Below are 27,259 nucleotides of genomic sequence, written 5' to 3' on the forward strand. Positions count from 1 at the left end.
TGAAAAAAAAATTATTATTTTTTGAGGATCTACGGGCGTAGGTTTGAATGATTTCAAGTATTGCCATTTTTGTTAATTATGCGTAATATATGTATACTAACCGATATTCTAAAGCTGAAAAGTTAACATACAGTTTGAACACAATCTTGACTACAAATTTAAATTATTATTTATAGTTTGTAAAACTAGCGGCGGCGTGCAAAAGCTAATATTCGCGTCCGCAAATTTTCGTCACCCATAAGAGCCTAAGACGTAATTTTAAATATAGTACACACTTATTATTAACTGATATAATATTATCGACTTAAACATCTGATTAGGACTGGTCACCACCGTAATATGTCACGAACGAATAACGATAAGACAAATAAAATAAAACCAGTAATGCAAAACTAGCCATTTTTATTACAACCGTTTTACAGAGCGAAAGCGAATATATTATTAATCGACATGCGTTTATGGTGTACTGTAATCGAATATTATAATACCGAATGGTTAGCTATAAAAAATTCGACAACGCTGAAATGATGAAACGTCCTGTCGCGCCGAACGGCTCGCGCCTAAAAGTCCTTCTGGCGATGAGTCATGTAGGTATACCGTATACGTATTACGTGTTGTTCTTGCTTACCTACGTATAAATCGTATAATATAATATTAAATTGATTAAAAAGTGCTTCGGCTGTTCATATGTATAATATGTATATGCTTTAAATAGGATTTCAGAACTAATTGGATGACGACAATACTACAATAGCCTGCAATAACCTATATTAGGTATTTCCTAAGGTAAATTCATTTCGATGTATTATATGACATTAACCTATCGATTGTGCATATTGTGCCCAAATGAGTGGAAATATACTAACGTGGCATACGTCTATTGCACTATATTGCCCTATTATAACGTATATTGATGTACTGTAAATCATACGATATATTGTGCGTAAGCTTATTGAATTTGATCGGGTACATTTTTTCTACTCAAAAGTCTAGTGAAACTAAAAACCTGAGCTAATGAAAATATTAAATACGGTTAACAAAATATAGGTATACACTAGGAACTACACTGATTCGAGTTCGATTTTAATGTGACCTAGGTAGGTATGCTTATTGTGGTTGTTCAGCGGTATCGACTGCAGAATGACATTTTATTAATGTAGGTAGGTAGGTACTAGGTATAGGTAATTATTATTATATTATATAAACGTAATGAGTCAGAAATGTACTGATCATTATCCGGCTTATTAGTTATTGTGGTATGCACTTTCCTCGTAAAATTTTAAAAGTACTAATACTCGTATCATATATTATATTATTGTACATAATAATAATCACGAGTACGTTAAAAGTGGCACTGCACTATTTTTTCTAAATTCCGCGAAATTGTGGAAATTCTAAAACATATTTTCTACATTGGTACGTAGTACTACATAATTTTATACGAGTAGATTATAGGTACCCGCTCATTATAAAAGTATTATGTTCACTGGTCTATATACTATACAGGTACAATGACAACTATAATAAGCGTTTTTTTTAAGACACGCATACATACACACACACACACACACACACACACACACACGCACACTTTTGCCCATCATGTATAGTTCTTGAGAACTACTGGTATCCGTAATATAACCTGACCTAACCGTCGGAACTGATAGGAAATGTTTCGGGGATCGAGACCAAGTACCTTCATATTTTTATTGTATTATGATAATATTTACATTAAAACAGAAGCGTACACATGGGTGCTAAGGAAGCTTCACCCCATTGACGGTATTAAAGCATAAACTGTTCTTGATATACAATCACCGTTAAAAGAAAAGTGTTAATTGTTTTCGAAATAATGATTGTTGTACGTTAAAATATCATCCTGTATAGGTATATTATATTATTATAATAACCTAATTATTTTTCTCAAAATAAAACTCAAATAGGCTAGTCCTTGCTTACACGTATTCTTATTCAATACCTATAGGATATAGTTCATCTATTGGTATCATTACACGTCTTGTTAGTGGTGTGTTATGTGGTACAAACTACAAACTTAAAAAATGGCTGAAATCACCAAAAATTAAGATGTGGCGCAAATTACACACGTTTATACATATTTTTTTTTAGTTGGTTTTGGTGCAAATTACATACTCCCATTTTCATTTTGCACCCAATGCATTGTTTTTGAAAGTCCCAGGCAATGTTTTGATTCTGGATTTATTTTTTAGAGCATTTAAATCCAGGCCATAGTTATAGCCGATTCTTATAATAGTTTTTATGATTAAACACTTATTTTCTGTATAGAAGTATATAAATAATATAATATAGACTGAGTCTTCCGTAAAGACCTTATGAGATATACACGTGTATGTGATAATATAAGTAAGTTTTATAAAGAAAAATCAAACATAGATGTTATATATTATGTATATATTTATTGTAAAATAAGAATTATTCATACTCCGAAAAAATAGACAGAGGAGGAAATTGGTCCAGTCGGTCCAGATTCGGTTTTTTACTAATAAATAATACATACACATATGGCCCATATTAATATAATATAATATGTTAATATTCATCAGAAAAAATAATATTTAGAACTAATCACGATAAACTATACTTAAAAATAATATACCCTGTAAGCTGTAATCAGTAAAACCACGAATTAGTAATTACATTTAATATTTGAGTATATCTATCTACGTTAATAATAGACTCATTATATTTGGCGTCTACAAATCGTAGAGAATATTAGAGAAAATCAACTAATATTAAGGCACCTATACTTAATATTGTTGTATACCAATGTTGATCTGTGGGTAAAAGTGGTAAGCGTAAGACCCGTGGTTCGAGTGATAAATTTAGGCGGTGGTGATCAATGTCAAACATGCAGAGTATTAGCTTTGGAAATACAAAATGTTCACTTTGCTGATGTCAGTGAGCTGCACTAGCATCCTGGTATTTTAGCGGGATTGGGCTAAGGTATCGTTTCTTGGGGGAGTGCCCAAATATGCCAACAGTGGAATTTTCAAATCCTCAAAAATAAAGACAGAATGCCATACATTCAACGTAATGTATGATTCTTATGTGTCGGATAAAAATTTTTTTTTCTCAAATGGTTTCTTGTAAATGCAGCTATTTCACGTTTATCCTGTTGTTCAATTTGTTGACGTATGTCAACTTATGGCATTATCTGAGTTACAAAAATAACCTAATAATATTTATTTTTATTATTTTTATAAATCATGCTTACAGGATTATAGTCACATAACTTTTTTCAAACAAGTTTTTATGTACTTCTTGTATGTCTCGTAGTCTCGTGTGCCTCCTTATGTAAACATTTGACGATATGGGGAAGTAAATTAGACATTAGTACATATGGTCTGTTTCTAAGTTAACCATACAATTAGTTTCATAAGACTCGTGTAAGAACTAAAAACAAGCAATCAGGTTGTGGTTTCGATCTTGGTGAATAAATTATCCCCCCCCCTAGTATTTTACCCAGTTTTGGCACTGTGGTTATACGTGCCCATAATATACACGTCGTGCCATTGCGTGTCAAATCCAATGCGCCCCTGCAAGTACTTAGTACACCAACGAAAAACATTTTATATGGTATTTTTACATTTTTCATTTTTATTTGGGACTCGCGAGTGGGCTTCCTATGACTCAATTGTCGACTCTTGTAACAGCTCATCTTAGGAACCTATATGCCACGTACATAGAAGAGTTTTTTTTCGTAGCGACGACGACGCCGATGATAACGACAACTAACAAGTGGAGAAACGAAAAAAAAACACTTTTTCCAACGCGTAACGACTGTTGAAATGACGGCGACGGTTGATAAACATTTTAATAATAGTAATAATAATATAATGACCGGTGCACAACGCCGTACTACGTAAAATACGACAAACGCGGCGGCGTTGGTGGCGTGTGCCGTCGAAGAAGAAGTCGCCGCCGTCTTCGGCGCGTACGAGAAACCCACGGGCCGGCCGGGGGACCACCGGCAGCGCTGAGAATTGAACCTTGTCTGCATAGGTGTCGGACACGTGGTGCGCGCCGGTTACGCATGCGCGGCACACCGGCCACACTACGGCGGCGGCGACGGCAGCGACCGGCCGGCACACTGGTGTGCTGCGGTGCGCGCGTGTGTTTTATACAGTGTCCGCCGACCGTCGGACGTCTTACACGCGTTCGCATACGATATCTGCCGGGTGTGTTCCCCCCCGACGACGCGGGCGAAGTACACAATAAATAATAACAATATTTTATATTATTGTTGCTCCGTTTTTTTTTTCTACGGACGGACCGCGAATAATTTTTGTTTCACCGATCGTAATTTTTTTAAATCATTTAAAAAATATATATATTCAAATATATTTCATATTATGTTTACCGGCGAAAGTTATACAATCACAATATAGTAGTATTACCGCCAATACTACTTATTACTACTAGTACATTACTACTGCGACTACTACTACTACAACAGCTGCTACTACGACACCTACTACTACTACTACTACTACTACAACCACCACCACTACTAGTACTACTTCTGCACTACTATTAATATCATAATATACTGATAGTAAAATAACCGCGGCAAAAGTGTACCGAGGTAGTTTGTTGGACGCGACTCGCGTGTAATAATATATTCTAGTCGTATACGGCAACATTAAATTGTTGTTGCATTAGACGACCGCGACACCGGTGACTGGGAGAAAAAAATCGTCGCCGGTGGCGACAACGGCGGCAGCGGTGGCGACGACGACCACGGCGGCGGCGGCGGCAGCGGCGTCGGTGGCGATGTCGCGATCACTGTCCGCGACAGACGACCCGTTTACCACCCAGCACATTAGCTGGACGATTAGCTGGTACACCGTATAGAAGTGTACGCGACAACAACAACAACAACAACAACAACAACAACAATAATAAAAATATTCAGTGAAAAAACAGCGTCAAGCGTGCACCACCACCAGACGACGACGACGACGACGACGACGGCGGCGGCGATACATTACGGTACAGACAACCGCGACCACAAGCAGCAACTGCAACCGAATCCGCGACTGCGGCGACAATCGTCTGCAGCCTGGCCGTATAGTCATGATGCCGGTGCAATTATCGGCCGCCCGATGAGTTGTTATTGGCCGCCAGTCGCGTGTGTAACGACGTCGCCGCCGACCTGAGCGTTTGTGGGAAGTATGTGGAAGACACGTAACCGATACAATTGGTCGTGGTCTATACGTATTGTCGTTGTTGTAGCCGCCGCAGCCGTAACGCTCGCGATGTCCGCCGCCGAACCACGCGAATCCGCCGTCTCCTCGTCCTCTTCTCTGCGTTCTGCTTCCTCTTTGTCGTCACCACCGTCGTCGTCGTCATCCTCATCCTCCTCCTCGTCTTCGGCCGCCGCTACCAGTGCGGTAACCATGGTCACGTCACAACTGGAAAGAGCGCCGTTCGGCCGCGACGGCACCGAACAGCAGACCAACACTCCAGGTAAGTCTGTCACCCTGCTTATCCTTTTGGCGTACGAGTCCTGCTATTATTGTAAACGCAGCCGAGTCGCAATAGCTTAAATCAAGATGGTTCGAAAAATTTGACTTTTTGTTTTATTCCCCATGGGGTTCGGTTAGGTTAAATTCGAGTTAGGTATCTCGAACAATACATTTTACGTCGAAAAATATGTTTTTCAACCTTCATCTTCGAGTTATTGCCACTTAGATGTACTTTGTGTTATCTTATAGTCGTCTTGAGTAGGAAAAGTTTTGTTCTCCGTCCGAAAATAGTAGGACGCGGATGTTCTTCTGGCACGTCCTGGGGTCTCCCTACTCTGTAGTAAAAAGCTTTTCCACACAACAGACAGATCAGTTATTACTTATGAAAATATACTTATATATGCCCGATAACGAGGCTTATCCTTCGATAGCGTTCAATGATTGCGATTTATGATTCTATCCAAATGCAACACCTGTTGACTGTACTCGTTTGTCATGTCTTCTTTTTTATACAAAAAAATGTTGATACCCACATGACACATACACCCGTACTTGTTAAACGCAACTTTTTTTTTCAAATTTCAATTTGAATAAAACCGGTATTATAATTGAATCATCAATAAATTGTTGGTTGGTACACATATCTAACATAATAATAATAATAATAATAATAAAATATGTTCTTAAGTACCTACCAAGTATTACAATGGATTTCCGTTAAAAACCGTGTACTTGTTAGACGTTAGTTCGACATATTATTATTACATTGACAATCATTTACTTGATTATTTAAGTTGGATTATTTTTTTTCACCTTCCCCATTAGGTACTTTCCCTTTTAATAAGTGGCTTTAATATGAATTTATTTTACATTTATAATAATGTAATACGCGCAGAAATGATTTATGATTAAAAACTCGTTTTATTTACGTTCTCTTTCTATTGGCTCTTCGGTTTGTTCATAAGCTGATGTGGACAAAATTTTAAATGCTATACTCTCAACTCATAAAGTCGTAATTATACAAAAATGTAATTTGGGAAGTAGTCGCGCACTTAAATTAATACGTGGGTTGTGTTATAATACTACGGTATAATATCGTTTATTTGTTTATGAACCTCGACTTTTTATATTATTTAACATCGAACGACTCATCAAATTAACTTACAAAATACAAGTGCACCCAAACGCGAGCTACATTAAATCATTTGAATCATCTAATGTTTGTAAAAATAAATTCTCGCTATTCTTTTTTCATTGGAATTGCATTTGAATTTATTTGCAGATAGCTAATTAATATTATTATTATTATATTATATTTTTATACAATTAAATATTGAATAGGCAAACATAGATGATAGATTTTATATGCCTGTAAAATATACATTATGGGAATGTATAATTATTCATAAAGTGAGTGGAAATTTGAGTTCTAATAAAATATATGTATATAATGAAATTGGAGAATAATCATACATTGAGTTGTAAATCATTGCCATATTATAATAAAACAAAAAAATGATTGCGCTATATATAATAAATAATATTTTTTGATTAAAAACAGGTTTGAATGTTGAATAAAATATAGATCTTCTCTATTACCCTTACCCACGTTAAAATTCCAAAATATTTTGGTACTTCGATTTATTAACTATATAGATTCTATATTTCGTAACCGTTTTAAGTCCATCGGTACTACGAGTGGGTCTGTTTAGAAACAATTCTTTAACTATAACCAGCATAACGTGTATACGTGTATTACACATTAAATCGTTACCTACTGGTACTATATTATATATACACCTACATTTGAATTTGGAAAGAGAGGTAAACTTATGTTTAAATGAAGGATAATGGTGAAAACTATTTATTTATATGCGTAAATTAGGATTTTTGTTCTATAATATGTTATACACCGTCTACGTCAATGAACTCTTAGATATCAATTTTTCCCGCACATGTCGAAATAAACGTAAGTAGGTACCGCCTATATAGACATTATTATATTATATTGATAGTATTCTCATATGTCATATAATATACCAATATCATAATTTTCCGATAATTTATGTTTCGCATATAATAATATATCCTGGTATGGATGGATTGATCACCACCGGATTATCTGAAATCGCCTACGAAAAAAACTAAAAATAAATAAAACTATTCAAAATGTCCCCCTCTCTCATACACACTTCTTCAAACAATCTGGCCACTCGTTAATTACTTGTGGCACCACTTCTAACGGTATTGAAGCACCTGATTTTATCTAATTAGCTTTTAATAATTCGATATTTTGATGTAATAAGAGCAGACCTTCTTCTCTAAAATACTCCAGAGTCGGCAGCCCAAAGGGTATAGGTCTGGACTTCCAGATAGCTAATCTTGGCTAGTGATAAGTTCAGGTAAATTACCTCAAACCAGTATTGTGTCGTTTTTGCTCTATGAGCCAATAGCTCTGAATTTTGTTGAAAGATCCAATATTTTACTACAAGCAATGTATCACTCTAAGGCTTCAGTACTTTTTCTAAAACGTCACTTTGGTAATGAATCGCACGTGTTTTCACTCACTGCTCACAGTAATGCAGCTGAGTAACGCTCTCATATTATGACACTTGCCACCAAAAACCATCACTGACGCTGGATGATTTCCCCTTTCTACTCTTTGAATTTTTTCAACAGCCTCTCGAAACTGTGAGCATACTCTTTATAACTTTGAAGGTTTAATTTTTTTAATTGTAAAGAGTATTTGTTTGTGACCATTTTTTCGCGTACTGATGAAGTAACTTCTTTGGTCTCGTCGCTCTAATTTTACATAGAACTCCCGTCAACTGCTGACCAGTGCTTTTCCGATAAGCACCAAGACCAAAGTCTTTTTTAATTATGCTTGAAATGGTTCCGGGGGGGTGAGATTTTCATTTATCGAACAATGATCAATAAATGTATGGACCCAACTTATGGCACGACTAGGTATATACTATAATAGGTACTGACTAAAAATCGCGAGGTAGAATATTATTTTCTTATGTTGGACCAGTACCAAAATGACGAGACTTAAACGAATACAATTTTTATAAAATAACCGTTTGACTAGCTATTGAAACACGGAGCCATACTGGTTTTTTTTTTTTGATTATCAAATGAAGTTTATGTTATATTGTGTCATTTTATTTTTCCAGTAACAATAATTGTTATCACCGCCACGCGCGACTAAATGCAGTGTATAATGCACATTGCATTTGCACGTATATTCTAAGAGCGATCAATTAAAATATGTTCTGCCGAGATGAAAATGGCGTGTTCCAAATTATTATGCGCGGTGTATACATTATTATTAATTATACGGGGAAGGGAAAAAATCATCGAAAAGCGTTTTAGCCGTGACGGCTGTCAACGTGTTTTCGTCGGACAGCCCGTGGCGGCGGCGGCATGCGCTTATACAGCTATGTAGTATAATAATATACGGCGGAATGATTGTTAATTTCTTTCGTTTCGGCCCCATACGGACGACATAAAGACGCGAACGAATGCGCCTCAGCCGCCGCCGCCGCCGCCGCCGGGAGAGGCGGGTATAACCCTCTCGGGCTCGCGGTGCACCATCATAATAATAATAATATTATAACTACATCGTCCGTACATTGGCCGCCGTGTGCTGCAGGTTTAAATGTCACTTGTGAAAGGTGACCGTCCTAAAAGGACTTGAACGGGTAAACTGGTATGCGCCACACAATTAGCATGCATTCTCCGCGACGGTGCGACGTGGAACGAAAAATATGTGCGTCTGTTTATTTAATAATAAATTATAGGCATATATAAATGTAAAGTATATAAGTACGCTGACACGTTCGCCCGTGTCAGTGCCTTGTCGGTCGGATCGAAACCAAACAGACTTTGGATCGATGGGATACGCGTGGTTGTATTTATTGTACGATTTATCTAATAATATAACAATAATAATATTATCATACGTACCCATAATATATTATATCGTTCAGTAAACGTGCATGATGGGTGGGTGGGCATGCAGTTTAGCGGCTGCTTACTCGGTTGGCCTCGACCACGATATTTTACAAAAGTTTCGATGTCATTTTTCAAAAAAAAAAAAATCAAATTCAGTATCTATACTTGGATCGGTAGATGGGCATGTATAGGTTAGAGTGGTTAGACGTAATGCTTATAAGCAGTTCCGACAGCGTCGTCGATGCCACAATAACAAAAAGAAAAGACGAACAGTATTATATTGGGTTAATAAACAGAAGATTACAGACTACTTTATCCCCGTTGTGTCCGTCTGTCTTTGTTAGGTACCTATAAGTACGTATAGTTACCAATATTGATACTAATTATTCCATTTTAATATTTGTATTTATAATTCAAAAATCAAAAAACTAGAAATACTTACATTTAACTAGAGTCTTATTATTATAAATATTTCAGTACTACAGTTGAATTAATAAATAATTGTATAACTGTTCTTTTCAAAGGAAATCCATACGGCCAGTATCAAAAAGTATCGAAATATGAGTAATTTAATATAGATTCATACTAATTACCAATATTAGAAAATAGGTACCAAAATATTAAGGTTATAGCCTCTTAGAGTGCGAGCTTTCCTAATAGGTATGTTATATTTTATACGCAGATGTCGATTTTCTATTTTTCGTATTTCGATTTTTGTTTCTGCGTGAACTCGTCTCAAGGAGCATACAATTGCAAGTCACGAGATGATTGTATTGTCTTCTATTTTTATATACGGTTGTAACGCACATTTTCTAAGCATCTATAATAACATAATGTTATACATAATGTATGCGCAATTAATGTTATATATGATATATAATATATAAATAATATATACATATTTCATATATTCTAGGTTAATCTCATCAATCGAAAATTCAATTGTAAACAATTTGTCATATCGATTTTTATGACGTTTACACGAATAGTAATTTATTTTGTCTGTACAAATAATACAACTTTCTATAGATATAATATTTAATTACATCGCATACTATATTTTATATTAAAGAAACAGATTCCATCCTATTTGAAAAAATGTAATGAGTATTGTGTACTAAGGCTTTTGGTTTTTAATACTTAATATATTATTATTCATCTGAAAAAGTTTTAAATTTTAAACTGTGGGAATAAATTTATGCCCATAACATTTTCTCAAAACTATTTAAACATAGGTGATGTGTTATTAAATAACATGTTTATTTTATATATGATATATCTACTAACAAATGTCATCGTCAAAATTAGCCATTTTTATTTACAGATATTTAAAACTTGAAAACTGTATAATATACAATTTGTATTTATATTTAATTTTTATTTGTATAAATCATAATTATTAGGTAGGGATAGACTATCTACTAATTACAAAAAGGCTTTTAAAATTAAAAAAAAAGAATTTAATTAGATTGCATAATTATTGTACTTAAAATATAGTAAGCTGCATTGTTATAACATATTATGCAATCAATAAAATTTTTTTATCTTTTATAAAATCTTAGCATACGTTTTTAACGGATTATCTCGCTTTTTCCTATTGACAGTCTTAAAATAATTTTTTTTCCATTTGTTGAAACGTCAAACAGCAGATTGCTTATAAAGTATAATATTATATGATATTAGCAAACATTTGTTAAAATTAGGAAATCAATGACAATTTTGAATAGTTATGTCTAATTAAGATTAAAATTAAAACCAAAATGTATTAATATGAGTAAAATTATTCTATAATCACCTAATTAAAATTCAAATAATTTTCCAAGTAAAAAATTCAGGAAGGTAACATTATAGATTATTATATTTATATATTATGTTGTTTACTAATTGATGATCATTTCTATGACTAAATGGTATAGTATTGTGTTGAGTACCTAATACCTGCCAAGATTCAGGTTACACTATAGTCATTACCAATATTCAAGTTTATAAGTGTTAGTTCCCCGAATGCGTCGACGCAATATGAGTACTTAACACCAAGTTATCGACGTATGAATAATTAGTCATTGTAATGAGATTGATTTAATTTAAGTTTTTTAAATTGTTAATTAGATATTTTTTCATAAGAAATGAATACGTTTTAATCAATCTAATACGCTTCTGCGGTGATATTATTTATTTTAAACATGATATGTGATTGTAATTGTACTTAACATTTATACAATGCACATAATATATAAATCCACTATACTTATATACGTGTCGTATTTACGGGAGGAGGGAGGGGTTACAGAGTTCATGGATCCGAACCCCCTCCATTGATATTTTATACAACCATGTTCAATTTTAAATTTCACGTTATTTAAAAAAATAAATATTATGATATTATGCTTTATGCGTGCTTGCCACAGTTAATAATTTACAAACATGATAGTTGCATGTATTATATTATTATAGTTAATACATAAACAAAAAAGGGCGTAGATATTACAGTTAAGTCCTGTGGACAAAAATATAGACCTACCTAAAAGGTTAGGTTAGTAAAACGACTTAATTAAAACCAAAAAAAAAAATTAAAAGCACACATTATGTCAAACAATAAAATTATTACTGTATGGAATACTAAAACATGTATTTAATTATTATTCACTAATTAAATACAAATGTATTTTATTGCTTTGAATTTTTCTTATTCATTATTATTTATTAGTAGATATTGTCAAAATCACTATCGAATGTCGACGATCTACAAAACCACTGGTTTATATTTTTATGAAAATAATAATCTCATTTTATTCGCCTTACTTGTTAATTATTTCATATTGTTATAGTACCTAATGAATGTTGTAGATAAGTAACAATAGGAAAATCCAATACCAACTGTTTTATCGGACTCTACTAAGAATATTATCGAACAAAATCCAGGCATAAATATAGTTCCGAATTTGGGACTGAACTGTATATAACTCTAACGAAAAAAGGTGCAGTGGTAGCGGTAAAATTCTATTGTCTCGGCAATACTGCTGTGATTGAAGTAAATATTTCGTCCAGCAGCATTTTATCGATACCACCACAGTAATAATAACATATTTTTATAAATTATACAACATTCGTCGATAAGTACTTATATAATTTTCGTTTGTTGGTTTATCAGTAATCAAATTTCAAATATCATGATGATTTTTGTTATCAATTTGGTTATCTATTATTGTGTGTTATTTGTGGTTGTGGGCAAGTAATAATAAGTAATTATATTATGACAAAAATATGTTGAGTCTTTTAAATTTAAACCATATATTACTATTTACCGATGTATCATCATTTTTAATAAATTGACATGGTCTTTTCCAATATTCAGGATAGCCAAATTTGAGAAACTGTTATTGCAGGCTGCAACATATAATCGTCCAGAGACATTTTTTTTGTCCCATTAAAGAATATATTGTTCGTGATTTACTATCTAATAATATATATGAAATATATACTATAATATATATTTGAATTAATTATAATTAAATACGACCCTTTAATACATCGAGTAATAATTTCTCAAAAAACTAATTATAAAACTGATATAATTGAAAATTTTGAAACTTTGAATATATACCTACATTTTGAATAAATATAATAATATTGTGCGTGCCCATCATTAGTGATTGCAATGTTTAGTTTTTATACAAAATGTTCAATGAAATAATTAATATGAAAACATACTCTGGACGGGTCATAGGAGAAATGATACATTTTTTAAATTTATTGTAGCTTGTGTTCAATTTGCAAGTTTATGTTATGCAACAGTATAATATAATAATGTATTATATATAATTTCAATGTGGTATCCATTTATATATTTGATATCAATGCTGAATAATTTTATTATACCACTATTAAACTTTTAATTAAATGCGTATATACATCAACTTTGATATAGGTAAGTCTCTTTTCGTTATGAAGTTTCAATCTAAACATATAAATTGGTGGTTTGACATGTTTCATTTGAAACATGGTGATGTACCTAGTTATTTCTTTAATAACTGGTAATTAAATGTTTTGACGTTCTACGAAATACTGAGTGAATAAATTTTAGTTTAATTAGACTGATTCGTTCTTATTTCACAGTAGAAACTCTACGAAACTCTAAGAAACAATGCCGGTTAAATTGCAATGATTATGACATTAAAGTAGTTTAATAAAAAAATGTTATACAAACTTAATTTGCTCTCTTCTAATAATTTCAGCCAGGAATATTAAACTTTTTGATACAACAAAAAAGTATTTTACCCCCACGTCTCTATTTCACTTTAACAATATTCTCTTAAGGTCTTCCCTTAGGCATACACCTACACGTTATTAAATTAATTTAAAATATCTAAATTTGGTTGAATCAAGTATAATAAATTTAACAATAAAAATATATTGACAGAAGTATTGTGGTATTCGTGAAATATTTTAGCTTATAAAGCATTAACATAAGATACATCATGTATTATAGATTATTATTTTTAATTGTATAGCAATTACAACATGTATAATACACATAACTACAATAACTAAAATATGTAGTAATAATTTAAATATTTTGTTTGTAATAATGAAACTATTATTGTTATACTTAAAAGTTTAATTACACATTCGCATTTTCTTGAGAATCGTTGCATACAATTTTAGATTATAAGAAACGTTTGAAAGTATTTAAATTCTATTTTAAAATCGATAACATACATACACGAAAATAAAAAGTGTATTCGGGTATTCCATATCATTTTTTGTCAGTGTTAAAATTTGAAGATTTAACTCGCGGTATCTAAGTATATAAAAAAAACAATTAATTAAGTAACTATTTTCTTTAAGTTAATTCAAAACAAATTTTATAATATTTATTTACTGAAGTTGGTCAAAAAATAATCCAGGAGTAGGTACTGCGTATTATTTTATTATGCAAAGATAAACAATACTATACATTGGTTCTATTCCTGAGAAAAATTGAGTTATTTCTATTGAATAATTGTTTTAATCTGCAAACATTTGATTTTGATGAATAAACCTATAGCATCCTATGTTAAAAAGTTAAAAGATTTTTGAATAAATCATACCTTGAGATTATGCTTTTTGTAATACCGTCTCCGATCAAATTATATATAATTCTTATACAGTGATACCAATAATTTGTCTATGTGACTTTCAGCTAATCACTTATGAATAAAAGAAAAATTACTTGCAAAAGATCCTTAAAATTAAAGTTATGTACTTAATTATTTTTTTATTTTCAAACCTTTTCAATAAAATAACTAATTAAAAACTGTGTGATATGTGAGAGCGAATAATTTATTTAACGAAAAATATGGCTTCAAAATTTAAAAATATTATTTATGAACTTTTTTCTTAGGGGGGGGGGGATAATTTTTCTACTACCATTTTGTAATACGTATATTTTTATGGAATTATATATTTTTTTACGATATGCGTATGCACGGGCAGTGTAAGTTAGCATGAAAAAGAAGCCACCCAGCGGTAACTTTAGTGTGATGTGTTATACAATGTGTTCCGCGGGGGTAAGTGCCCAGTCGGCGTTATATGATAGTGTACCTTAAAGTATGAAAAATATCACCTTTAAGAATTGGAGGGGGCTTAATTCTTATTATTTTTATTGCTTTCAAAAATTATAATTGTTGACTACTTTTTTGTCATTTTTTAAATTTAATAAAAAATAGTTTGTACATTTCTGTTGGAATTGTATGTAAGTTTGTTAATGGCTCACTAAAATAGGTTTAAAATTTAAAAAACACTACGGTAAATAGTTGAAAAGTTTTGAAGATATATCAAAAAATGTGTGATATAGGATCTGTAGTTTAAAAAAAAAATTTTTATTTGCCCATAACTAAAAAAATAACAAAGTTCGAACCCCCTCCTTCAAAGGGGTTTTTCATAACCTAAGTCCTAAGGTATACTATAATATGAAGCCGGACGGTCACTTCCCCAAGGGACACAGTGTATATAAGCACTCATATAATACATGCGTAATATAATGTGTAGGAAAATGTTTATAATTAGTATTTATATTTAATCAGTGTAGACTTTTAATTTACTTTAGAACTTTTAATGATTAAAAATTTAAGTAACTTACATGTCATGCTATTTTGCAGTTTGAAAAAACTCTAGGTACAATGTATCTTAAATTACACAATATTATAATTGCATTTTGCTTATACTGTGATGTAACTTGTACTTGTTAGACAATGAAGTTTTACAACAATATATTTTTAGCAAAACATTAGAAAAGGTTGCTCATCTTAAACTTATTTACTTATTGATATAAGCATGTCTATGTTTTTATACTAGGTTTCTGGAATATTCTTAAATTACATTGAAGTGTAAACTTTGTCTTTGACTGTTGAACTTCGTCAATTATTGAAAACATTCCAAAAAGAAACACAACTAAAGTAAATTTGGGATGTTCTCACTTAAATTAATAACTTTGAACTATGCAACTGTGTTTGCCGTATATATAATATGGTAAAATTAAAAATAACGAAAGGTTTTTTTTTATTTAATGATAAGTTTCTATTTGAAATAAAAAGGAATAAAATAATATTAAAAAGTTTTAAACTCTAACATTTTTTCTACAGATTTGTGGGTGTAATTTCATATTTAAGAAGATGAACTTATTTTATAAATGTTCCATGATATTATTAAATTGTCTAAATTTAGCTAACTTATATTATTAATATTATAAAATCCTTTAAATTTTCCGATCAATAATTACCGACCGATAGTATTTAAGCATCATAATTTTTAATACTACAATTATGAATTATGATGGATTGTATTAACACACATAGATTTTTACGACTTCATTTGATTAATACACCTCGCAGAGTACGTGTATATATTATGTTGTATAAACATATACACCTAATGGAGAAGGCACAGTAGCCAAAAATATAATTTGAAATTGTATATGCACGACACCTTATAAGTGGCATGATGTAAATTCACAATTGGGTTATCACGAAGTGCTAATAATGTTTTGGGTGTTGGTATCCGACTATGATATTTTTAAACTTTATTCCGTACGCAAAAAACCTTCCAATTATCAGAGTAATTATATAATAATATACCATAATATATATGTATATTACATTAGACGGTAAGTGGAAATGGCGTGTACGTAATATATGCGCGTACAACATAATATCGTTGCTATTTTTCATACTCGCGTATGCAGAATATACTATAATAATATGAGTTGTGCGCCGAGCAAGACGCGCGTGTACACAACAGTAATAATAAGTAATAATAACGCAATAAACAAAAGGAAAACGTAAAAGTCGTAAAACTTAAACGCGCCTTTAATAATGTACGAGTGTGTGTGTGTGTGTGTGCGTGCGTGTGCGGGTGTGTGGTCGTCGGGGGGAGATGGGGGGGGGGGATACGGCGGCGACCAAGGCATTTCGCTTTTTCTCTGCAAGGGTAGTTCTCCGGTTACGCAGGTCAGTGTCCGTCTGGGCCGACGATGGTCGTTACGCGAGGTCAGTCGTGTCACGCACCCACTTACGCATCGCGCAACGACTACCGCCTGCACCCGTCGCGAACAACCCTCAGCCCCCGCGCTGACAGACGACGCCACGCCACCGACGGCTATCAGCGTTTATAACACTATACCGAGCATATACCGAGTATACCGTACAATATATATATATGTATATATATATATTTACATGTACATATTATTATACACGTATATATATATATACATTTTAATGTATACGCAAACACAGAAAATAAGTGTATATACTATATAATATATTATATATGTTGATAGCGTATATATATATTTACTTTAATAGCGCCTGTGCAGTCGTCCAAGGCTTCCCCTGGGGAATCGTTTTATAACCAGAACTGTGTATAATATTATTATATTATACGCACAAACACGTGCTCACATATACACACGCGCACACGCATGCAACCCAAACGGGCTAATGTACATATTATTATTATTATTATTATTATTATTATTATGTGTGTCTGTGTGTAACTGTGTTGAGAAAATTATGATATACAGTGTGATTACGTGCGAAATGAGCAAACTTGCATCGACCCTCCTATACATGGTGTGTATACAGCGCAGGGTGCATCACGCACAAACTGGCGAGAGTGCAATCTGGGGAATTTACACACACTCTCTCACACACACACACACACACACACACTCGCGTACAAAACTCGACGAGTGCATGTGTTTTCGTGATAAGACGGCGCGACGGTACAGTCAGTTAGTGTGTATGTGTGCTTGCGTTTTATGTGCATTGATCGCTTTGGTATAAGCACGCAATAAAAATGCAATGCCCTATTGGATGTCAGAATCAATAACCAGCCGGCGGCTCTTATATGCATACTATAGGCACAATATAAATGCCGAGTACGTATGTATTATATCGTGTCCATTGCGTAGCTACCTATAATATTAAAACCAAGTGTAGTGAGTGTGTTACAGACTTATAGTTTTTGTGCAACCGAGCCCCCCCCCCCACGCGGCCGTGTTGACCGTGTACATACGCCGCCATTTAGGTACGCCGCCGCCGCATCGTCAGATTCGTGTTATTTTGTATAATACTACGTGTTACACACCGTTTTCAAATTTTAAACGCAAAAGTCTAAACTACATTATCCGGTGGTAACGCTGTTTATTAACCACGGTCGATTAATAGTCACACAAAACCATATACTGCGGTTTCCACGGTACCCACAATTTTATACCCTATATAGACATCCAATTATAACAACAGTCGCAGAGACAGTCAATCCGATTTGCCAATGTCGAAACATGACTGTGTGCATATATGACGCTGTTTGATTTTGAGTTAAATTGGCTATCACTTACCAACGATGAGACATCTAATGTCGGCTTTACATGGCTACGTCGTCTGTCGTGACGTGTCCAACAGTTGAGCTCTAGAAAATCTAGAATAATAGATAATTGCACGTAACTTAAAGTACCTACCTATATGTGTGCATGCATCTATACTCTATAATGTATATAAAATTTTATAAATAAACATACGTTTATTATTACTGATATACAGTGATATGTTCGGCAGCCGAATGAAGCATATTATATGAATTATATGACTGTATATCACCTATTAGGTACTTGAGTTTCATCGAGATGTATTATCAATATACGTGATATATATATATTATATATATAATATACTGTTTATCATGTAATCGAAATTTCTACATAAAATATATCTATTCAAGTTTTTTTATAAATCCTTTTACGCTTGGTAAAAATCCACAAAGATTACCTTATGACTTAAAATATTTATTATTACTTCATGACTTTTGTTGACGAGGTTTAGGTTAACTATTGATTATTATTGTTGGTTTAATAAAAATGATTATGTAAACATAATTTTTATCTATGCATGGAGTATAATATGCGATTATTTATAATATTTTATTGTATTATTATATAACCCAATGGATTAAAATCATTATTTCGTAAATTTGAATATTTTATATTGGTACCGGTATCCGTCAGCATTTATCGCGTGTTTTATCTCTGTATTCGCCGTTTTAGCATAAATAGACATTAGAAGGAAGGGTGGCTTACACGGGTTTAGACCCCACTCCCCACCCCGAATGGAATTTTGTAAACTGCGCACATAAACCGTGTAATAGTGGGCCACTTAACTTCTGATAAGCCCTCCCCCACATCAGCTGATCCTCAGACTTTTTTGTCCCAGACTTTTTAGCCTAGGACTTTTTTCCTAGGTCTTTTTTACATCGGATTTTTTTACCGCGATTCCCTAATGATGTACACACTATGACGATGATTTTATTAATTTAATTTATTTATTTGAAGAGTTTTTGTAAATCGTAAACTTTTAGATAAATAGTAAGTAAATATAAAAATAAACTGAACAAAAATGAATGAGGCTTAATAGTTATAAACCTAATATTATTATTAAGTTATTAATTATACATTCACATAATGCTGAATGTTGCTTTTGAACTCGATATTTGTTTATATTATATTTTATTGATTTAAATTATATTTTTAACAACACACTTTTACAATAAACACATATTATAAGGTTAATATAGAATTAATTAAAATAAAGTAATATATATTAAGTGTATTTTATAAAGGCTGAGTACTTGGGTGAAGGAGCCATCCATTGATGGAACTTCATAACGTGGAGCAGTAAGAGTTGAACAATCAATGAATCCTGACACCACGAGGAGAGAATTTGACGTAATATTATTTGTTGACATTTTTGGTTTTTATAAGGCTCGAGGGAACTGCAGCTATGAATCTTGATATAATAGGATTTAAATTAATCGAGGTATTTAAGAATTGAGATTTCATTGTTAAAAGAATTGGTTTGAATGATTGGTAGTCCTCGGCTACATATGCATACTGTTTTGTTGGGATTTCAGTGGCTAGTTTTTGATGGCGGTGTTCAGGATTTATTGGTGGAGTTGAATGGAGTTAGTTGAGGACGTTTTTGGTTTGAGATTGTTGTCCTTACGGCTCAGCTGTTTGTTTAATGTACATTCTTTGTATTTGCAGGGTGTCTTCTGCTGAAAAGCATTTAGCTGGAAGGTGGGGCAATTTTGTGAAGGAGGGGGTGGGTGATTTGTCATACTTGACACTCATAGATAAGCATAGTATGTTATTTAGTTGTGGCCAAATAGGTTTGTAAATGTTATCACTGTGGTAATTTTCACTTAACATGGAAATCATTTTTTAAAACAGACACACTGTTGTTGTTCATAAACAAATATTTTTTCATTTTCTTATGTACGAATCGATTTTGGTTTAAGTTGTTTATAGAACGTTCATGTTGCACTACAGTACATGATAAAAATTAGGAAAATGTAGATGCGAAATCAATGTTAAGTAATGTCCAATGACATTCGCATAGTTGTATACGTACTGTATATGTATATATCAGACTTTTAAAATACCCCATCTATATGTAGTACTATATAATATGTCTAATATAAGGATTTCTTTTTCAAACAATTTTCAGTAATTGCATTCGATAGAACGCGTGATAAACTCAAAGTTATAAATTTTGTTATGGGATTTTAATGACACATCCTACCGATGAAGTACCTTTATAGTATATAATATATAGCAATACCAGCTATGTAATGATAACGAAACGTCCAGAGCCGGTTTATCGAAAATACGGGGTGACTCACTAGCCAAAATAAGTAATAACACATCAATAAAAATATATCACCGTGAGAAATATATACGTACTAGTTGATTGAATTAGTCACCATATTATGCAAGTCCGTTTTTCCTTAGAAATTTTACTTAACGACAAAACTTCTCAAAGTGTGTTAAGTAAGTCATAAACAAATGGATTTCGTTTGTTTATGACCGAAGTACACACACACACACACACACACACACAAGCTAATGCATCGGGCGTAAATAATAATATATTATCGGATTATCCATTACATTTTATTATGGTTTCACTATCTCACTGTTAAATTTCAAATTAATTATATAATGTTAAAAGACAAAACATACAGCGGTGGTGAGGTTATATTATTGCATTCGTAAAACTGCATCAATGTGACATATGTCGAATGAATATTAATTAAATGAATTATATTATATTATATGCAGTGGAGGTATTGGATTCAAGTCGTTTGAATGTTCGATATTTTAATGTACATTCCCTCTACTTTAAACCATAGATAAATAACATTATATTTGTTAATATTATGTGAGTATAGCAGTAGTTGAATTATGTTTATGTAAGGTAGGTAAAATTGCCTTGATATATTACTAGTACTTACCTAAATCGCATTGTATTTGTTTATTATACTTACATTCAGTATTCACAACTGTCAACTGATACCTTAAAAATATTTTCTTTCATTAATCTGTTCTCATTCCTCTATTTCGTAGTTATAGAAAATAACAACTTGATTAAATATTTTTCGAGTGGACAAGTTCAATTAATGTATGACTTGCAATTATATTATGTGCATATATTGTATAATATTATATGTACTTATGTGTAAACTAAAACTTCATATAACAAATTATTATAGATTATATAGAAACTTTCTTCTTCTAATTAGATACTTTTATTTTAAAGACATTCAAAGTTCATACTTCAAAACAACAAGCCTGATTCAAGAAATAATAAATAATTTCGTTTTGTTATTTTCAAATTATAATTATTTGGGATTCTTAATAATGTTTTATATGTATATTGAAAATGTATTGTTGATTAGAAAAAAATAACGAACTTTAATTTTAATAGAATATATTATATGGATAATTTATAACATTGAAGTATTTTACAGCTGTCAAATATTATCTTATAAATTATGATTGTTAGTTTAAATATAAGCTACATAAGGTTAAGAATAAGTTTTTACATTTTTAGTGCTTATGATTTAATTGATTATTAAATATTACTTATTATTATGATATAATTTAACTATACTAATTGAATATGCCACTTCCATTTGGTCTCCATCAAAGTATCTCCTTTCAGTGGTCCACACTATTATTTTAATACATAGAGTCGAACATGTTCAAAACTCTTTTCTGCAATTTTTGTCTTCCAAAGTAAAATCCAGAGATTCCCATTGTATTATAATTAATTTTAAAATATTGAAGAATATATCTAAATCTCTATTTTCTACAAAAATTAATAAATAATAAAATAAACCATGCAGTAGTAATAAGTAATAACTAGTAAAAAACTTAAATTTAAAATGTATAAAAAATAAAAATAAATAAAAACACTTTTAGAATATGCTTGTATATGCTTGTAGTTCTTACCTAATCTGATTGGAGTTATACATTCACTAGTTAATAAATTACCGACAACGGGTAGATAGGTACTAGGTAATTCAGTAGTATATTCATATCGATATATATAATTGAAACGTTTATGATAAAAAACAACATTGTAAGTATTCTTTTATAATCAACATTATTATTTTATCTTGTATGTTTGATATATTATTACGTATTTTAATTCTAAATAATACTGTAATAAGTAAACAGGGTTTGAACTCCGTGAATAAATACATTGTTTGTTAAACATAGATCATATAATAATTGTTATTATAATTTATAGTATAATATATTCACAATTAATCCTCAGATTGAGTTTCTAACTTCTCCATAATTTTTCTAATGTTAACATTTTATTGAGAAAAATTGATCTCCAAAGTCATCATTTGAACTCGATCTATTGCAATGCTATACATGAGACTTCTTTCTCTCAAAAAATTATGCACTGAAAAGGTTTAAAAAATAATAAATTATTGTAAATGTTTATTTTAATAATTTTGTATAACTATTTTTTTCTTGCTACTAGTGGAAGGGAGGGGGGGGATGTTGTAGGAAAAAATCAGAAATCGGAGTTGATTAAGTATATAATGAATTGAATCTTAAAAAACTGTCTTTGATCATACATAAAACTATTCTCGTCGCTTTTACCATCAGCCATCAGACAGTACCCATATTATATCAACAATGAAATTAAAAATGCATTCATATAATGGTGTAAGTTACTAAGTTCTAATATTGTCATGATGAAAATAGTATTAGTACTTAGTACTATATACTTATACTAATACCTAGTATTAGTAGTATTAATTAGTTTCGATTATAGATTGTCATCTGGTGGAATGTGCATATTGATATGATTTAGTTATTAGTTGTAAGTTTAAGATCTGTCGTCTTTAAGATGTACACGTTAAATAAAATCTTACCTATTGAAGTGGTGAGCACTATTTATCAAGCATTGTAGAAATCTATTTTATTGTATAATTGAACAGTCTGAGTGGTTTGTGCAAATAATCCAGAGAAAACTTTAGAAGTACAAAAAAATTCTAATTGTACTAATATATTCAAATAAAAAGATATATGAGGACCCTCCACACAAAATTATATAGAACTTAATGTACTTCCAAATCTCTGTACAATCAATTTGCCACATTATACGAGTCAAATAAAGTTGCGAGTAAACACGTCAACACAAGTGAAATTATATATAGTGCATGAAATTATATATAGTGCATGAAATTATGGTAAGCAAAAAAATTTGATAATATCATTGATTATCTAAGTCCAACTATGTTTAATCCTATGCCATTACATCCTAAAAAAATGTTATTCGTAATTTAAATAAAAAACAAAGTAATTTATGTAATACAAATAATTACATTTAATAACTTAATGTGAAACTTATAAACTATAGTTGTATTTATTTTGTATAGGAATTAATATATTTATCTTAAGTTTTGTATTTTTCTAAACATTTGTTCTATTTGTTGTATCTCATTTACATGAAGTAACCATTTATTTTTACATATCAAATTTTATTTTTAATGATATAATTTTATTTTCTAAAATAAAATTTAAATGTAGGTAAGGAAAGTGGTTATATTTTTAACTTTCTCAAAAGTTAGATTTATTTATAAACATATATGAATACATTTTTAATTCATATTAATAATTGGCATTAAAAAAATAAAAATACTTTTTCAAAGATTATACTGCATTTAATGGTCTTGTGATGTTAAACATTTAAGTTTTAGAATAACCAATGTTTCATATTCAAAGTTTTGTGCACAGTAAATTTGTTTAATACTTACAAAACTTAATTGGTGTAGTATAATATACAGTACCAACTTTTATTTTCGAAATATAGAAACATCTAATTTTGATTGCATGTTACAATAAAGTATAGATTATTTTTATGAACCATTTAGGGTATCACAATCCAATTTTGAACAAATAGTTAACAAGCTATTCTGTACAAAGTTTCTGAGTGGAGGGTATAAAGATGTTACAACTTAAAATTAATGTCCAGACAAACGAATAGTTTTACCTTCCTACACTAAAAAATTACTTTCCATTTTATTAATATAAAATATGAATGCATATTTCACGAGGCGTTTATTAAAAACTGAGTTTAATTTTTAATTTTTTTCATCAGCCACTGCCACGGTACTTTTTTTACGATTATTTTATATACTAAGTATGATTACAATTTAAAATAACTTAGACAGATTTGTTGAAATGATTATTACATTTTAATTAAATTACTGGTTGTATTATAAATTATGAACGCGTTAAACTGATTTTTTTTTTTAAGTAAGTATATAATTTTTAATTAAGCTTCAATTTGTTAAAGCAGTAATTAAAAAATTATTTAAAATTATTTAAAAAATTGTCATTTGTTAATAATTTTTAAATAATCAGCTTATTGTGACTTCTGAGTTATGAGTGTATAAATATTTGTACTTGAGTGGTTCACTAAAACACATCAAAACAATCTGTGGGGTAATAGTTACCAATTACTATACATTTTTGTGTGTAGTTTTATGTAGGTGCTCACAAGGATATAATCATAGTTCATGTCTGATAGATTGATCCTAATCATTTCGAGTAAACAACTATTTTATTTTTATTTGAAATAATTTCTTAATAATTATATTTTACTAATTTTACTGTTTATCGAAGTGTGTGATTGTATGTAAATTTATGATCATTGGTTTGATGCACAGTAAATCAAACTTTTGTTTTAATACAATTTATATAGCTTATGATGTTTACAAAGTTGCCGCAGTTATGCATTTTTTCATGTGTTTCACATTATATTTTTGTCATGTACTCAGTATGCAGTATTTGTTATGTTATACTGATAATCAATATGCTGCAGAAAAAGTTTGTATACTTTTTCTCAGAGCGTCTAATTTGATTTTAATATATTTTAATTGTATCAGTTACATTTTAAATTAAAATCTTCTCGAATTAAAATTATTACATTATGATAAACTTATCGCCTATACAATTTATTATAATATACACGTTATTTATATTATATTTATTAATATTTTTCTGCTTTAAATTTTTCAAAATAATTTTTATTATTTAATATCTATTACTTTATACCATAAATAATGTATTTTTATAAATATTCTACGTATTCGTGTATTTTAGTGATTTAGCTTAGTATTGGCTCGATTATCAATGGAATCTCTCCTTGGATCGAATTTCATAAATGATGGTTGATTGTTGACATTACTGTATGCTTTTACTTATTTTTGATTTCTATTGTTAGTATAGCTTAGTTATATGTATAAGTGTAGTATTATTAAGTTTTAGCTATTTAATTACCAAATGGTTGAGTGGGTATAGGATTTCCGTAATTCAATTTATAACAATTTATATTGAAGAACAGTCCCCAGAATCAATGGTCTCAGTATATACTACAATAATATAGCTGGTACTCAAGTATAGGTAGGTACTTACACATTGCAGTAGACTACGTATTTCATTACATTTATGAGTTACTCGTTAAACATTTGATATGTTTGGAATTATGTATTATTTGAGAATTATTTTTCGAAAACTTTTAACTTTAGGTTTTTTTTAATCAAAATCGTAATATTTCGAGAAAATGTGTCGCGTTACAATATTATGTATAATAGTTTATACTCTATTGGCTAATATTTATATTATAAATGTAATAATATGTAAAATAACTCATAAGCAAAAGATAATGTAGAGTTGTCTACAGTTAAAATATAAAGCTATTCAGTTAATAAGTATTCAGTGACTAAAAATAAATGTTGAATCATTATGAATAAATGTCATTCAATTATTTTGAATGCGATTATAAATAGTTGTGTGGCCAGGTGTGGTTAAATGTATAAAATAATAATAATAATAATAATAATAATAGTGAAAATATACAAAACGTGTTGGAACAATAAGAAACACATTATTTGTGACAAAAATTGAATCGGTGTAGCAGGTGTAGCCGTGTAGGTATCTAATATCTATATTTCATAGAGATATCTTATTATACATTTGGTTATTTTTGAATTTTTTTCCCCTATTTGCTATCACCAATAGACACAATCAATTTAAGTCTAAGTAAATTTTTAAGTATAGATTATAGTTAAGTATTCGAGTAGGTATATAGAAGAGTTGACAGGATTTAGACATATAATTGGATTAAAACCTAATTCAATTAACTTATGGCAATCGTTTTTGCCCACAATGTTTCGCTTAAAGATATTTTGGTGCTCTGTTTAAAGAAAGGTTATTCTATGGTTATCATTAAAATATGAATATAATAATATACACATAATATAATGTTGGTTTTTCTTTTTGTTTAAGGTACATCAGGTGGCAGACGACAGCATTGTCCGTGGTGCAAAAGAGCGTCTGGCGCGCTCCCCTTACCGGCGTCCTCGTCGTCCTCGTCGTCCTCGTCTTCATCGTCGTCCTCGTCTTCATCATCGTCATCGTCATCTTCGTCCTCGTCGGCGGCGACTTCCGGTATCAACCGACACCACCATCGGCGGAAGCACCGTCCGCGAGGCCGACGGCATTACGACAGCGCCACCAGGTCTAGCCTGGACAAACAGCGGATAGAGGCGATCAAAGAACAGATACTGTCCAAGCTAGGAATGACCTCAAAACCGAATATCACTAAGGCGCGGTCAACGAGGTTCCTGGTGGAAGCGCTGGCCGTCGAACCGCTGTCCGGGCTGACTGCCGCCGACCCGGACGCTGCCGCCGCAGCCGGTAATACACTGCCACCGAGTACACGGTTACCGACCACCAGAGACGCCGATTCGGAGCCCGACGATTTTTACGGCCGCACCAGAGAGATCATCGGATTTGCGGAACCAGGTGAGTGCCTGAAAGCTCATTATACTATTATGATTACCGTCATTATCGTACTCACACCTACGTAATATATTATAATCCCGAATCT

General features: G+C 31.4%; 1 protein-coding gene across 1 annotated transcript in view; it reads left to right on the top strand.

Moving 5' to 3' along the window:
* The first annotated feature begins 4,103 nt into the window (after positions 1–4,103).
* Positions 4,104–27,259, top strand: part of LOC111040630 (inhibin beta chain-like) — a 62,146-nt gene continuing 38,990 nt past the window's right edge. Inside the window, exons 1-2 of the mRNA XM_022324598.1 lie at positions 4,104–5,508; positions 26,656–27,174. Of these exons, the coding sequence (XP_022180290.1) occupies positions 5,214–5,508; positions 26,656–27,174 (814 nt within the window). The 5' untranslated portion in view covers positions 4,104–5,213. The remainder of the gene's footprint in view (positions 5,509–26,655; positions 27,175–27,259) is intronic.

The sequence above is a fragment of the Myzus persicae genome, unplaced genomic scaffold (genome assembly GCF_001856785.1).
Source record: "Myzus persicae strain clone G006 unplaced genomic scaffold, MPER_G0061.0, whole genome shotgun sequence".
NCBI lineage: Eukaryota > Metazoa > Arthropoda > Insecta > Hemiptera > Aphididae > Myzus > Myzus persicae.